The sequence below is a fragment of the Cavia porcellus genome, unplaced genomic scaffold (genome assembly GCF_034190915.1).
Source record: "Cavia porcellus strain 051 isolate PalLab524CR breed Dunkin Hartley unplaced genomic scaffold, mCavPor4.1 scaffold_8, whole genome shotgun sequence".
NCBI classification, from domain to species: domain Eukaryota; kingdom Metazoa; phylum Chordata; class Mammalia; order Rodentia; family Caviidae; genus Cavia; species Cavia porcellus.
In genome coordinates this window covers 44,983,160-44,998,256 of record NW_026947491.1, presented here as the reverse complement: position 1 = coordinate 44,998,256, position 15,097 = coordinate 44,983,160, and the positions used below count along the sequence as shown (strand labels likewise).

Sequence of the window (15,097 nt, the reverse complement as noted above, 5' to 3'; positions counted from 1 at the left end):
AGCTCTTTCTCATCTTTTGGTAATTGTAATTCTAAATATTCTCGTACATTTGAAACTAGACTCTGTAAAAAGTTTCTTTTTTTTCTGTTGAGTACTACATTTCTTCTTAATAAATATCAGTTTATAAAAGTCTAATGGGAGCCAAAGTTTAGCTTAAAAAGTTATTTTGTAAGCTTGTGGCTTGGGCCTCTGTGTTAGCTATTCTTCCATAGCCACATCTTCTCACAAACTTCAGCTTGGTTTCTTTGGTTCCCAGAGGAAATTGCCTGCTGTTATCCTCCTACCTGGTAGAGCACTTTCTGAAGTACATAGGGAAGGGTTACAGGTTAAATTGGTCATTCATTTATTCAGACAGGGTCTCACTATGTAGTTTAGGCTGGCCTTGAACTCACTTTGTAGCTGGTGTTGAATTTTGACAGTCCTCCTGCCTTAGCCTCCCAAGTGCTGGATTAACAGCAGTATACCACCATGAGCAGCGCAAATTTTATTTTAGACTTAAAACTTACTATGTAAGAGGAAAAAACATCTTTTAGATTTCAAGACAAGCGAAAGAGGTGTGGTTCAGTGATAAAGCATGTACTCAGGGGCTGGGGATTTATCTCAGCAGCATAAGCACCTGCCTTGCAAGCAGGCGGTCGTGAGTTCGATCGCCAGTACCGATAAAAATGAAAAAGACAAAAAAATTAAAAAATAAGAAAAAAAATAAAGCATGTACTCAGCATGTTCAAGGCCCTGGGTTCTGTCTCCAACACGTATGTACTCCCCCTCCCCCAGTTTTCTTAAGAAGATGTTGAAAATATGTTTATTTATTTATTTATTGATCCCAGTACCTTATAACCATGCTACATCCCCACCACTTATTTACTTATTTTTATTTTGAGACAAGCATGTTTCTTTTCTCTCTTTCTGCATCTGTCTCTCCCTTTCTCTGTAGCACTCAGGAATGAACCCAGAACTTCAAACTGAGTTGTATTCCTAGCCCTTTTTTAAAATTTTGAGATAAAGTCTTGCTAAGTCACTGAGATGCCTAGGCTGAGCTTGAATTTGAGATCCTCTTTGCTCAGCCTCCCACAGTACTGGGATTAGGTATGTGCCACCATGCCTAGCTAAGTGATTTATTATTATATACAATAACTGTAAATTGTTTATGTCTGTACCAAGTTTCTTCATAAAGTTTATGAAGCTTGAATAACACTATGTTGGGTTTGTTTTAATATATTTCTAGTACCAACATGACTCATATAGCACATTGTTTATTTTATTTTATTTTATTTTATTGGTGCCGGGGATTGAACTCACAACCTCGCATTTACCAGACAGGCACTTATGTCGCTGAGCTAAACCCCCAGCCAGCACATTGTATTTTGAAAAAAGTTTTACTCAAGACTGGCATGGAGGTACATTCCTGTAATCCTAGCATTCTGGAAGGCTGAGACAGGAGACTCACAAATTCAAATCTAGCCTGGGAAATTTAGCGAATTAACAAGATCCTATCTAAATAAATAGAGTGAGGATGTAGCTCAGTGAAAGTGCTCTGGGTTCAGTGGCTACTCCTCATGGTTTATTGGATGTGGGTATTTTGGATTTTGGCTCTTTATTGTTGTTGGAGTCCTGAGGTGCTGTATCAAGAGTTACAACCCCAGACCCTCTCTCTGCCTTTTTTTGAGTCAAGGTCTGAGTTGCCCAGTCTGGTCTTGAATTTGGGATCCTTTTGCCTTAGCCTCCCAGAGTACTATGGATGTGTGCCACAATGCCTAGCAGCTTTATTGTTTTAGGAGTCATATTTTACCTGAAATGAGCAGAGAGAGAAGTAAAGTGAAATACTCTTATTTGTTTGTTTTGCTTTATCTTGTTGTATTAGGAATTGAATCCAGAGCCTTATGCATGGTCAGCAAGCACTCCACAACTGAGGTTTTCTTAAAATTTTGAGAAAGGGTTGCTATAAATTGCTCAAGCTGGCCTCAAAGCTGCAATTCTGTCTCAGCCTCCCCAATAACTGAGATTAACATAGTGTGTCATGATGCCTGGCTTTTAAAAATTTTTTCATTGACATCCTACTAGTTTCCAGGACTTTTTTCACTTCTAGAATGCACATTGAGGGAACTGGGAATGTAGTTCAGTGGTGAAGCACTTGCCCGGCATTTGTTTGTTTGTTTATTTATTTATTTATTTTTGTGCCAGGGATCGAACTCATAACTTAGTGCTTGCCAGGAAGGTGATTAGGCCACTGAGCTAAATCTCCAGCCCGGCATTCTTAAGGTTTTGGGTTTGAACTTTAGTGCTGACTGCAAAAATAAATAAATAATGAATTTGAAGCCAAAATCTGTGTGTGTGTGTGTGTGTGTGTGTGTGTGTGTGTGTTGTGGTACTGGGAATTGAATCCAAGGCCTTCATGCTGACCTACCTTCCCTACCTTCCTAGCCCTTTTTTATTTTTTCTATTTTAGGGGGATATCATCTTGTTAATTTACTTAAATGTTCAGTCTGGCTCAAATTTGCAGTCCTCCTGCCTCAGCCTGCCAGAGTGCTGGACTTATAGGTGTACCCAACCAAGCCTTGTTTAAATAGGCATATTTTCTGTAGTTATTTGTTTCCTGTTGTTAATTTAGTAAGTGTGCTTCTTTGCTTTTGCTTTATTAACACTCCTGGGGATAACTCAGCATAGTTCCTTGAATCTTTTTTTTTTTTTTAATTTTTTTTTTTTTTTGGTCTTTTTTGAGATGGGGTCTCGCTATGCAGTTCAGGCTGGTCTTGAGCTCACTCTGTAGCCCAGGCTGATCTTGAACTCACAATGATCCTCCCACCTCAGCCTCCCGAGTGCTGGGATTACAGGCATGAGCCACCATGCCCCGCAGTTTCTTGAATCTTTAAAAACCTTAGAAAACTTTTAAAAACTTTGAGTCAAGAGGTCTGTATATAAAGCTGTTTGCAGATAAATTCTAAGCTTTGGCCATGTGTTGCTTATGGTTCAGCCAGATTTTCATCCACATCTGTTTTCAGTCATTTGCTACAAAACTATTTGGTCTGTTTAGCTGGCCTTTCTTTGAAACCCATCCCTGTATGTCTAAGCCTGAAATCCAGAAATTAATTTCAACCTTCTGTTTGATTGATCTATCTAGGTATTCTATTATTCTTATAGATATTTTTTGGTACCGGGGATTGAACTCAAAACCTTGCACTTTCCATTGAGCTAAACCCCCAGCCCTATTATTATAGATTTTAAAGCAGTGGATCCTCAATTTTTTTTTATCTCATTACCTTCCCCTTTATACTCTTAAATATCATTGAGGATACTAGAGATCTTTTTTTATCTGAGTTATATCTGTTAATATTCAGTTATTAGAAATTAAAAGAGGAAGTTTAAAAATATTTATTTTAAAATAATAGCAAACTCATTACATGTTAGCATAAAAACTATCTGTTCTTTCAAAAAACATTAGAGAAAAGAGCTTCAACTCTCTCTAATGTCTGGCTTAACAGAAAACAGCTGGTTTCTCATAGTTGCTTCTGCATTCAATCTGCTAAGATATGTTATTTTGGCATAAATACATGAAGAGAACAGGGGTCACAAAAAAAAGAAAGATTGTTTTCAGATAATTATACTTAGTCTCTTTTGATACAATACCAGGATTTGTAAAGAGATAGTTTCTTAAAGATTAGCTGTAGTATACATTTGAAACCACATCTATGAACTTTTAATACTGTTACATTAAAGTGAATTGGTCTGTCTTGCTCTTGCTTTTTAAATAGGTCTTTTACTCATGAGTGATTTTAACCCCATGAACACCCGAAAAAAGATCTCAGATCTTTGGGATTCCTGCAGCCCACTTTGAGAACTACTGCCTTAACAATGTCAAACTTGAAAAGTGCAAGTGTTTTCCACATGTAAGAAATTACAACTTTCCCAGTCTTCCAGTGCTTCTCGAAGGATGGGCCACTGATTATTTGCATCAGAATTACCCAAATTTTTTTGCTTTTGTTTTTAATTGAAATTGTAAGTTTTGGGGGCCTTGTGACAAAAGAATCCAAGAGGCCTAGGAATCTGTAACTTTACAAAGTGCCAGGTCAATATGCAAAATTTGAGAATTATTGAGCTACTTTATTTTATTTTATTTATTTATTTTTGGTCTTTTTCTTTTTTATTGGTACCAGGGATCAAACTCATGACCGCCTGCTTGCAAGGCAGGCGCTTATGCTGCTGAGCTAAATCCCCAGCTCCTACTTTATTTTAAAAAACCTAATTTCATCCCCCAAACTGAATCTGATCACTATGTATATACTTGAATAAATGAAGGATTAGCATATAAATTCTGACATTTTTCATAAAGTATCAAATATAGCTACGTATTTTGATAGCCATCATGTGTACAAGGAGTTAGCAGAATATGTTCAGATAATAAATGTTATGCTATGTAGACATGAAATCTTTTGTACCTACCTAGCTCTGCTATTCTAACACAAAAGTAGCCACAATTAATAATAAAGGAATAAGCATGGATACATTATAATATAACTATCTACAGATGCTAAAATTGAATTTCATTAATTTTAATGTCACAAAATACTGTTTTCTGACTGTTTTACCCATTTAAAAATGGAAGCCAGGACTCCGTATATAGCTTAGCAGCCCAGTGCCTGCCTGGCAAGTGCAAGGTCCTGAGTTTGATTCCCAGTAAAAAAAGAAGGTAAGCCAACGGAAATGATGTACACCTATAATCCTAGCACTTGGGAGACTGAAGCAGGAGGATCATAGTGAGATCAAGGCTACCCTGAACTGCATAGTGAAACACTGTCTCAAAAAACAAACAAAAACATAACAAATGCTGGGTATGGTGGCATTTCTATAATCCTGGCTCCTCAAGGAGTTTGAGGAGAGAGGATCCTAGGTAAAGAACAGCCTGGTCAATTGAATGAGACCCTGGCTCAGAAAAATAAAATAAGGCTAGGATATAGCTCAGTGCTAGAGCATTTGCCTAGCATACTTGAGGCCCTGGTTTGAATTCCCCATCAATCAATCAATGTATTCTTCACTTGTAGGCCACACAAATTAGGTTTCACAAATTAGGACTGAATTTCACCTGTGAACTGAAGTTTGCCAAACCTTGATACAAAACTAGAATTTTGAAATAATTATTTTTTCTGGTACCGGGAATTGAATAGAATTTAAAAATAATTATAAAGTATGCTTAATGCTAAAACTGTAACTGTTACAGCATACTCCTTTATCCATGATTTTGCTTTTTGCAGTTTCAATTACTCTCATTAACTGTGTTCCAGAAATACTATATTAAGTGGAAAATTTCAGAAATAAACAATTTGTAAGTTTTAAGTTGTGCACTGTTCTGACTAGCGTGATGAAATCTGGTGCTGTGCACTCCTTCCCACCCAGAACCTTGGGACTGAATCATCCCATTGTCCAGCCACTCCACCAATCCATTTTATATATTGACTCTGAGTCACTCAAAGTAGCCCTCTCAATCATCAGATTAACTGTCACTAATTGCAGTGCTTGTGTTCAAATAACACTTGTTTTACGTAGAAATGGGCCCAAAGTATAAGAAGCAGTGTAGGGCCAGGGATTTAGCTCAGCAGCATAAGTGCCTACCTGGCAAGTGCCCCCGGGGTCTTGAGTTTGATTCCTGTTACAAAAAAAAAGCAGCATTGAAAAGGGTACACATAAGGACATGAAACATGAAAACACAGATTAACTCTTGTACTGTATGGCAATGCTGCAGAGCAGATGGGGGAAAAATTACTATCTGTAGAGTTCAATGCTGTCTGCAGTGTTAAGTTTCTACCGTAGGTCTTGGGACATATCCCCTTGAGGACTGCTACAATTTCCTAAACAAAGACAAAATTGCCAAGAATTGTAGTACTACCTCAAATTGCCATTTCTGGGCATTCATTTTTCAAAATAAGCATATAAGAAATACTGCTGTTTTCAGGGCTGGGGATTTAGCTCAGCGGCATAAGCGCCTGCATTGTAAGCAGGCAGTCGTGAGTTTGATCCCTGGTACCGATAAAAATGAAAAAGACAAAAAAAAAAAAAAAAAAAGAAATACTGCTGTGTATTAAATTTTTGAAAATACATGATTCAGTTGCAAGTAGTTACACAATATGCAAGTTGTCATCCAGTTTTGCAAGAGTTATATGAAAAGATGTGGTATAGCTGGGTGGATTGGCTCATGCTGGTGATTCTAGCTATTCAGAAAAGTAAAGCAGGAGGCTTACAAATTCAAGGTTGGCTTGGGTAACTAGCTTAGTGAGACTCTGCCTCAAAATGAAAATAATAACAACACAGCTCTGTGTTGGAGTGCTTGCCTGGGTTTAAAAACTACAATAAAAAGAAAAGGTGGTGTCCATTTTGTATATTGTTTGGAGTGTGTAAGAACAGAAAGTAGGATTTGGATCGATCTCCATCTCTTTTTTTTTTTTTGGTCTTTTTCATTTTTATCAGTACCGGGGATCGAACTCACGACCGCCTGCTTGCAAGGCAGGTGCTTATGCCGCTGAGCTAAACCTCCAGCCCCAATCTCCATCTCTTGACTTCTTTTTTTGCCAATTCTTTATAACTGTCTCGGTTAGCAACGTGCTTTACAAAACCCTAATATAAAAAGAAGGCTAAGGTCAGGTGTGCTGGTGCATGCCTATAATCCCAGCATTGGGAGGCTGAAGCAAGAGAATTGTTATATATATATATAATTTTTTTTTGTCTTTTTCCTTTTTACCAGTAACAGGGATCAAACTCACAACTGCCTGCTTGCAAGGCAAGCGCTTATGCTGCTGAGCTAAATCCCCAGCTCCCAATTGTTGCATATTTGAGGCTAGCCTGGGCTCCAAACAGCTCAAGGCCAGCCTGAGCTGCATAGGAGACGCTGTTCTAAAAAGACAAAAAAAAAAAAAAGTTATTATTTTAACATTATAGTAGTGTATGTGCTTTATACATAATTCCTCTATAGTAGTTGATTCGCCAACTGAGGTAATGTATGCTAAACTATTGTGATGCCAAATAATGCAATGGAAAATTAATCCAAAATTTACAAACAGAAATTTCAGTTCCTAAATAATCTATTTTCTAGCAAAACATGAGTCTGCTTTGTTTTCTAAGATTCACATAGTTTATATGTTTACTGGGATCTCTTCCTTAGTGAAGGCAATTTTAGATGTAATACAAATCAGAACAACACTGAGTATCCTATGGAGAATAAAATATTGAGACTGCTGTGGTGAAGAGCTTCACTGTTTGTACTCTTTGCTTAGCAGCAGCTAAATTGCAATCTGAAATGATAGATAGATACATAGATACATAGATAGTTTTTGTTGGGTGAGACAGGGTCTCGCTATGTAATCCAGGCTGGTCTCAAATTTACTGTGTAGCCCAGGCCAGCTTTGAAGTCATGGTGCACCTCCTGCCTCAGCCTCCCAAGTGCTGGGATTACAGATGTGTAAATTATATTTTTAGAAGAGAACTATTTGCATATAGTTTATTTCTTTTCAATATCATAAAGGAATGGAAGCTATAGAGCTCTGTTTGGATACCTGTTTACATTTTTCAGCTTGTCTGCAGATGAACCAAATGGCAGTCGGCACTTGCTAAGCTTGGTGTCAATTCTCTTTATTCTTTTTTTTTTTTTTTTATTGGTACTGGGGATCGAACTCATGACTGTGCGCTTGCAAAGCAGGTGCTTATGCTGCTGAGCTACATCCCTGGCCCTCTTTATTCTTTTTATGACAAGTGTTTGGGTCAGCTTCTAACTGCTTATTATTATTACCATTTATTTTTAGTTTATTTATTTACTTATTTGTCTTTTTTGTCTTTTTGAGGCAGCGTTTCAATATGCAGTTTAGGCTGACCTTGAGCTCACTTTGTAGCCCAGGCTGGCCTCGAACTCACAGCAGTCCTCCTATGTCAGCCTCCCAAGTGCTGGGATTATAGACATGTGCCACCAACGCCAGCCTTATTACCAGTTAGTATTACTGTCAATAATACTTGTCAAGGAGCTTTCATGGCATTCTGAAAATGGGTCCTTAAAGGTAGCAAAGGAGAAACTTCTTTTAATGGTAGTGGAGAATGAACCAAGGCACTTTTACACTGAGCCATATTCCTAACCCTTTATTCTTTTGAGATAAGGTCTTGGTAAATTGTCCGGGGTGGGTTCCGACTTGCTGTCCTCCTGCCTCAGCCTCAGTAAAGAGGAACTATGTTAAATTTTTTAATTTAAACTGTATATCAATCAAAGCTTATATTTTTACTGTCTGTTTTCTTTTTTGTTTTGGGACCGAGGATCAAACTCACTACCTTGAACTTTCCAGGCAGGTGCTTATGCAGCTGAGCTAAATCCCCAGCCTTTGCTTTTCTTTTCTTTCTTACTTTTTTTTTTTTTTTTTCTTCAGTCTTTTTGAGACAGGGTTTCACTATGCAGTTTAGACTGGCCTTGCAGCAATGCTCCTGCCTTAGTCTCCCGAGTGTTGGGATTATAGGTGTGTATCACCATGCCTATGTTGTGTGAAACTGTTTTTATAATCTTAGAAAGCCTTCCCACCCACACCTCCACTCCTATGGTACTAGGAATTGAGTCCTGGGTCTTTGGACTGAGCTATATCCCTATCCCTTTTTACTTTTGTTTTGAGACAAGATCTTGCTAGAGTACCGAGCTCTGGTCTCCCAACACATGATCCTCCTGTTTCAGCCTCCTCATTTAGTCGTTTGCTTCTCTACAGTTGCATATACAAGTTTATATCATCTCTTTTCATTTATTTTATTTATTTATTTATTTATTTTTTGTCTTTTTCATTTCTATTGGTACCAGGGATCGAACTCATGACTGTCTGCTTGCAAGGCAGGTGCTTATGCCGCTGAGCTAAATCCCCAGCCCCCTTTTTTTCATTTAATATATAGCATATTATGTCATTAAATGATTTTAAAAAATTAAATAGCTTTCAAAATATTATTCTTAACATCTTAAATATAGTCTGTTGTGAGGCAATATCTTTATACTTATCCATTCTTCTTAAATAATTTAATTCCTGTATATTTGATCACCCATATGACCATGATGAACATTTTAATATATAAAGGATCTTTTTTTTTTTTTTTAATCCTTAGAATAGAATCCTAAAAGAACAATTCGTTCAGAGGGCATAAAACATTTTAAGATACTGTAAATATTCATAAACTACTTTCCAGAAGGATTGTCCAACATTGTTCTCCTAAAAGTACTGTATAAAGATGCTGCATACTTGATTGGCATTCACTTGTACTGAAACATGTATCTTTTTTTATGTTTGTTTTATTATTTATTTTGGTATCAGGGATCAACATGACCTGTACTTGCCAGACAGGCACTGTGCTGCTGAGTTGTATCCCTGGCCCTGGAATATATATCTTAATAGCTCTGACCAGTATTTCATTAGGGTTCAATTGAGATTTAATTTGTCAGATACCCTCCTCTTAGCCTCTTAGTAAAAACTGTAGGACTTCCTTTATGTTATTGGGGTGATAAGAAGAACATAGAGTTGATTGGTGTAATCATATAGATATATTGGTTGGTACAAAATAGTCATAAATATGTATTTAAAATATGTCTTTAAAATGTGTGTAATCGTAAATGCATAAGTACTGGCATAGCAATTCTTTTGTGGACCTAGCAGTTTTCCTCAAATACTTTTAAGTGCAAACATGAGTGTTGACATCAAATATTTACTAATTATTATTATTATTATTTTGGTCTTTTTTGAGACAGGCTCTTACTATGCAGTTCAGGCTGGCCTTGAGCTCACTTTGTAGCCCAGGCTGGTCTCAAACTCACAACCATCCTCCCACCTCAGCTTCCAGAGTGTTGAAATTACAGGCGTGAGCCACCACGCCCCGCTATATTTGCTAATTATTAAATCACTATTTACTGAGCATTATAAGCTCAGTACCATTATAAGCATTATAAGCATTAAATCACTATTTACTGAGTATTATAAGAAGAAAAACTTACTGGAGTTTTTATCCAGATCTTTATATATTATGTCCCATTCCCCTTTTGATCACAGTTAATATAGTCATTTATATTTTAGTCATGAAATGAAACAAAAGTAACTCTTTTCAGCCGAGGATTTAGCTCAGCAGCATAAGCGCCTAAAGCAGGAGCTTGGTGAGTTTGATCCCTGGTTCCAAAAAAAAAAAAGTGGCTCTTTTCTAGTTACTAACATATTATTTCTTTGATAGCAGTTATCTTGCTATTATCTAAATGTGTTTTGTTTATTTGCTTATTTTCTCTTTAGAATGTAAGTAAACTTTAAGAGGCCAGAAAACTTGTCTATCATTTGTTTATTTATTGTCTCGTTTATTATTGAATTGCTTAGTCCCAAAGCATATGATAGGTTCTAAATAAAATATTTAAATTAATGAATTTAAATTGACCAAATGTGCATAATTGAAAACATAATTGTGATTAATAATTTCAGCCTTCCTATTAAATATTATACCAATACTGTTAACTTCTCTTTTTGGTGCTCTTGTATAGATAAAATACTCTGGAATTGGTAGCAAAAAAAATTTGATAAATGACCCTAGATACTAGGAGAGATAGCAAGGAATCTAAATAATATATATACTGATCAACCTCTGACTAACTGAACTATTAAATTATGCCCTCTATCATACCACTTACCTTCTTTTTTTTTTTTTTGAGACAAGGTCTCACGTGCAATTCAGGCTGCCCTTAAGCTCACTTTTTGTAATCCAGACTGGTCTGGAATTCACAATGATCTTCCTGCTTCCACCTCCCAAGTGCTGGGATTACAAAGGTGTACCACCACACCCAGTTTGGCCTCTTTCATATCAAATGAGTAAAACATTTTTTGGTGTTTTTTGTTAAAATCTATTGTCTTTATTTATTTATTTATTTATTTATTGGTACCAAGGAACGAACTCATGACCTAATGCTTGCCTGGTAGGCACTTACACCACTGAACTAAATCCCCAGCCTGTCTTTTTATTTTTATGTCCACTTTTTCTGGCACTTAATAGTTCCTTTGTAATGTCTTCTGAATGAATGAATGATAGGAAGTGTAATCCCATTCTAGATTTCAGTTAATCTTTGATATTTATAATGCATATGTCTTTCCCACTATTTGTTCCTAGCAATATTTACTTTTTGTCATTAGGGGCTGGGGATTTAGCTCAGCGGCATAAGCACCTGCCTTGCAAGCAGGTAGTCATGAGTTCGATCCCTGGTACCGATAAAAACAAACAAACAACAACAACAAAAAAAAAACAGTCTCAGGAACCTAAGAACAGAACCCATGACTGTCTGTATATGACTTTAACTCCTTACTTAAAGTAAAAATAAATTAATAAATAAAAATAAAAGAGTTGGTTCTATGACTATACCACCCTGAATACACCTGATCTAATTCCTTACTTAGAGTTGGGTCATCTTATTAACATCAGTGGATTACTAGAGAAGTGATTACATCATAATCTGGTCCAGAGAATTAATTTTGTAACCTTCAGTAACACATTTCATCTTTACTTTATTAAAAAAAAATCAATGTATTACAGAGAAAGAGGGAGAGAATCTGTTTTCTTACTTGCACATTGACCAGTTTTAGGATCTACCTCTGGCTCTAATACAACTATTTAACATAGACTTTTTGAAATTACCTCAGTCGTTAAAAATCATTCTCCAAACATTGCATTTTCTTAACTTTTCTCCTAGCATTCAGATGACTTTTTCTTTTGTGTAAATCCTAATTTTTGTCATTTATGCATTCTGGTTCCTTTCAGAGCATAAACCTTTTCCTCATCTAACTCTGACCTCTCTGACAGAGCCTTTTAATGTACCTTTATTTTCCTGTTGTAAAATCCTTACTTACCTTGGCAATGCCTCTTAATGTATGTATCCCTCTCCTGTCATTTATTGTTTAGTTTTATAAAATGCTTGTGTTTCATCCTGAAGAATAGATCGAGGAGACGACACACTGTGATCCCAGACACATGATCTACTTGTCAAGCAGTAGAGTTACAAATGACCTGTGAGTTACATTCTAGTGAGTGGTGGTGTCATCATTCAAGATTTAACTTTTTGTCTATTCTGTTTATCCTGCAGAAATGTGTTTTGTTTTTGAGAGTACATCAGTTTGACCTCTCTGATAATTAATAACTTGAGTGTCAGATAGAATAGTTGTATGTGGCATTTGGTCCAGCATTTGCTGAGAATTAATATATATATATATATTATATATATATATATAATATATATATATACTAGCTGGCTATTTTTTAAATAGGGAAACAGAGCATCCTTATAATTGTTAAATATTTAAATTTTCTTTAAAGCAAAAACGATGTAAATAACAAAGGGCAGTAGATTGAGGGAATGAGTTAAGAATAGCTCTTGGTATTTAAGAAGGAAAGCCTTCTTCCTCCCATTGTGATCTCCCTTTGGTGAAAATGGTAAAACAAAGGCTAGCAAATTGGGAAGGAAGCAGGAAATCCTAGTTAGTGACTGTCAGTTGAACATTTAAGAGAAATGAAAATGCTTACTTGTTTTAGATTTTAATGCTTTTTCTCCCAAAGTCATTTTTTTTTCTTCAAAAAGACCTGATTTGTCATCCCTAAATCCTAGTAAATATGCCGTTAAATAAAATTTGGATATATTATATGTGATTGTGCGGCACTAAAAGGCATCACCATCCATCCCTTCTATTTCTCTGAAGAATTTCACAGAATTTATACATTTTTTAAAATTATTCAAGCTAAACTCTTGAAATGTTGATGGAAATTCTAGCCATATATTATCGTGTGATTGTGTAAAGCCAAGTTTGTGGCTTGAGGGAAACCATTTTAGAATTTATTTAATCATTGCCAAAGCCAGCATTGTCCCCCTTCTCTTCCAAGATCTATTCTTCTCCGTGTATAAGCAGGAAAATGAAAATAGTCCCAAATAACAAAACCTAGGTAAAAGTAAAGAATTCTGCCTGGTATTTGCATTGTATCTACTACCCTAGCCCTTGTTGTTTACTTCCTGACTGAGAATACATTAAAGGACCTTTTTGAAATAAAATTCTGATTTTGTGATTATATTAGGAAAACAAGTTCTGGGACTAAGAATCAGAATTATGTCTACCACAACAGTTAGGAATTTTTCCAGAGATAAATTGTTTTCCAAAAATGATCTGAGTTTTCAGCCTTAATGGCCTTGGTCTTCATTTTATTTATTTGTATTTTTTATACTATATTGTGGTTTTAGAAAGTGCTAAAAAATCATCATGTATTTAAAACAAACAAACCAGAAAAGCCCCTTGCTTTGGGGCTGTGTGAAGAAAAATGAAGGTCTCATTTCCTAGTACCCAATCATCAGCTTGAGCTGGCCTCTCCTAGGAACAGAATTTATTGAAGCAATTTATCCTGGCTAAATGTGATATAAATCTGTGTACACGTATGTACATACAGGGTCTCTTCTATTACAGCAGTGCCACAGCATTAGTTTCCTTCATAGTTAGACCACGTTCCTATCACATTGAAAGATGAACCAAGAAGTCTTTTCTATTTTATTGTACACCCCACTATTTTAAACACCGATTAGTTGTGGAATTACTGATAAGACAACCAGAAATACTGCTTTCTAACCCCAGAGTGACTCCTCAGAGAGTAAGAGAGATGTTACCTACCTATTTTCTTCATTTTAAGCATGATTTTCTGATTACTACATTCATTCTAGAATATTAACTTTTTCTTTTAATGTAAGCCTGACTCTGACTCACCAGAGAGTTGGATTTATCTCCTGCATGAATTTGAAATTTGGTTAGCACTCTAAATAAAATAATTCCTTTCTTAGCTCTCCTTGTTCACATTCTTTGGTATACCTTTCTCTCATGGACAGATTTTTGAAAATATTCTCAGGAGCTTATTTTACTAAAGATCTTTTTTATCCCTTAACCCGTTTTCTTTTCCACCCTCCTAAAATACTGTTTATCTTTTTGGAATATTTTTACTGTGATTTGCATTTCTAATCCTTATTCCTCTTCATTTCTATTTTTATTCCTAGTTGGAAGATGAGAAATTTTCCAACACATTCAAATTAGAATTACTGTTCTTTGACAAAGAATTTCCATCAACATTTCAAGAGTTTAGCTTGAATAATTTTAAAAAATGTATAAATTCCATGAAATTCTTCAGAGAAATAGAAGGGATGGATGGTGATGCCTTTTAGTGCCATTTCTTTTATCCCCTGCAGCAGCACACATCTGTTGGCTGCAACAGAGCAGCCCAAGAACTCTGGCCGAGAGCAGCACAAACAGCCGGAACATATTCACCCAGTAAACCCCCAAAGAGTCGACATTTGTTTTATTGCTGCTTTTAAAAACCCAGCCATAAATAGAATGGGGGGGGGGACACCGATATTTCTCCATTTGCCACAGAGAGGATTGGTGGGGAGAGAAGGTGGCTCCCAGTGGGGAGAGAAGGTTTTTATTTTTATTTTTTTATTAATGAAAATCATTTCCCATGTAGCCCAATAGGATGGGTGCTTTGTTTTCTTTGGTAATAATCTGGGATAAATGACCCTTGCCAACAGTATCATAGTTTATACACTAGGGAGCCAGATTATGGCCCTGTAAAATGGAGCACCCCTCCTATAATCCCTTAATTAATTAAATGACAAATTTTGGTCTTCTCTAGTTCAGAAAATATGGCTTCCGCATCAAGCATTCAGTGAATTTATTGACATAGCGACCTGCACTGGTTGTAATTCAGCTGACTAGAGAAGTATGTTACGTACTGTAATAGAGGAAAAATCTGGCAAAGATTTTAAATTCCTTGACTATTTAAGTCTAAATTTTTCTAATTAAAAGTTTCAGTTGAGGAACAATAGGTCATATGACACCTGTCTAATGAGTCTCCTCAAAGTAGCCTGTGTTTATAGCTTTGATAGATGGCATTCTCAGAACACCTGTTTCTAGGCTTGATATTTTTGAAGCACATTTTTTGCTTCAGCGTATTTAACATAACTTTTCCCTTGCCTCCCCCTCCTCAGCTTTGCTCTGCTATATGAAATATGGGAGACGACAGACCGTTTGTGTGCAATGCCCCAGGCTGTGGACAG

At 36.2% G+C, this 15,097-nt stretch overlaps 1 protein-coding gene across 3 annotated transcripts in view; it reads left to right on the top strand.

Annotated features, from left to right (window-relative positions):
• The window catches only part of LOC100725948 (cyclic AMP-dependent transcription factor ATF-7), a 105,250-nt gene that overhangs the window by 7,136 nt on the left and 83,017 nt on the right, over nt 1-15,097 (top strand). For 2 of the 3 annotated variants that reach the window (XM_003476024.5, XM_013159333.3), the window contains exon 2: nt 15,029-15,097. In XM_003476024.5, coding sequence (XP_003476072.2) covers nt 15,050-15,097 — 48 coding nt within the window. In that variant the 5' untranslated portion in view covers nt 15,029-15,049. Of the gene's footprint in view, nt 1-11,950; nt 12,027-15,028 lie in introns of all 3 variants that reach the window. The other variant, XM_063254840.1, reaches the window with a different exon arrangement.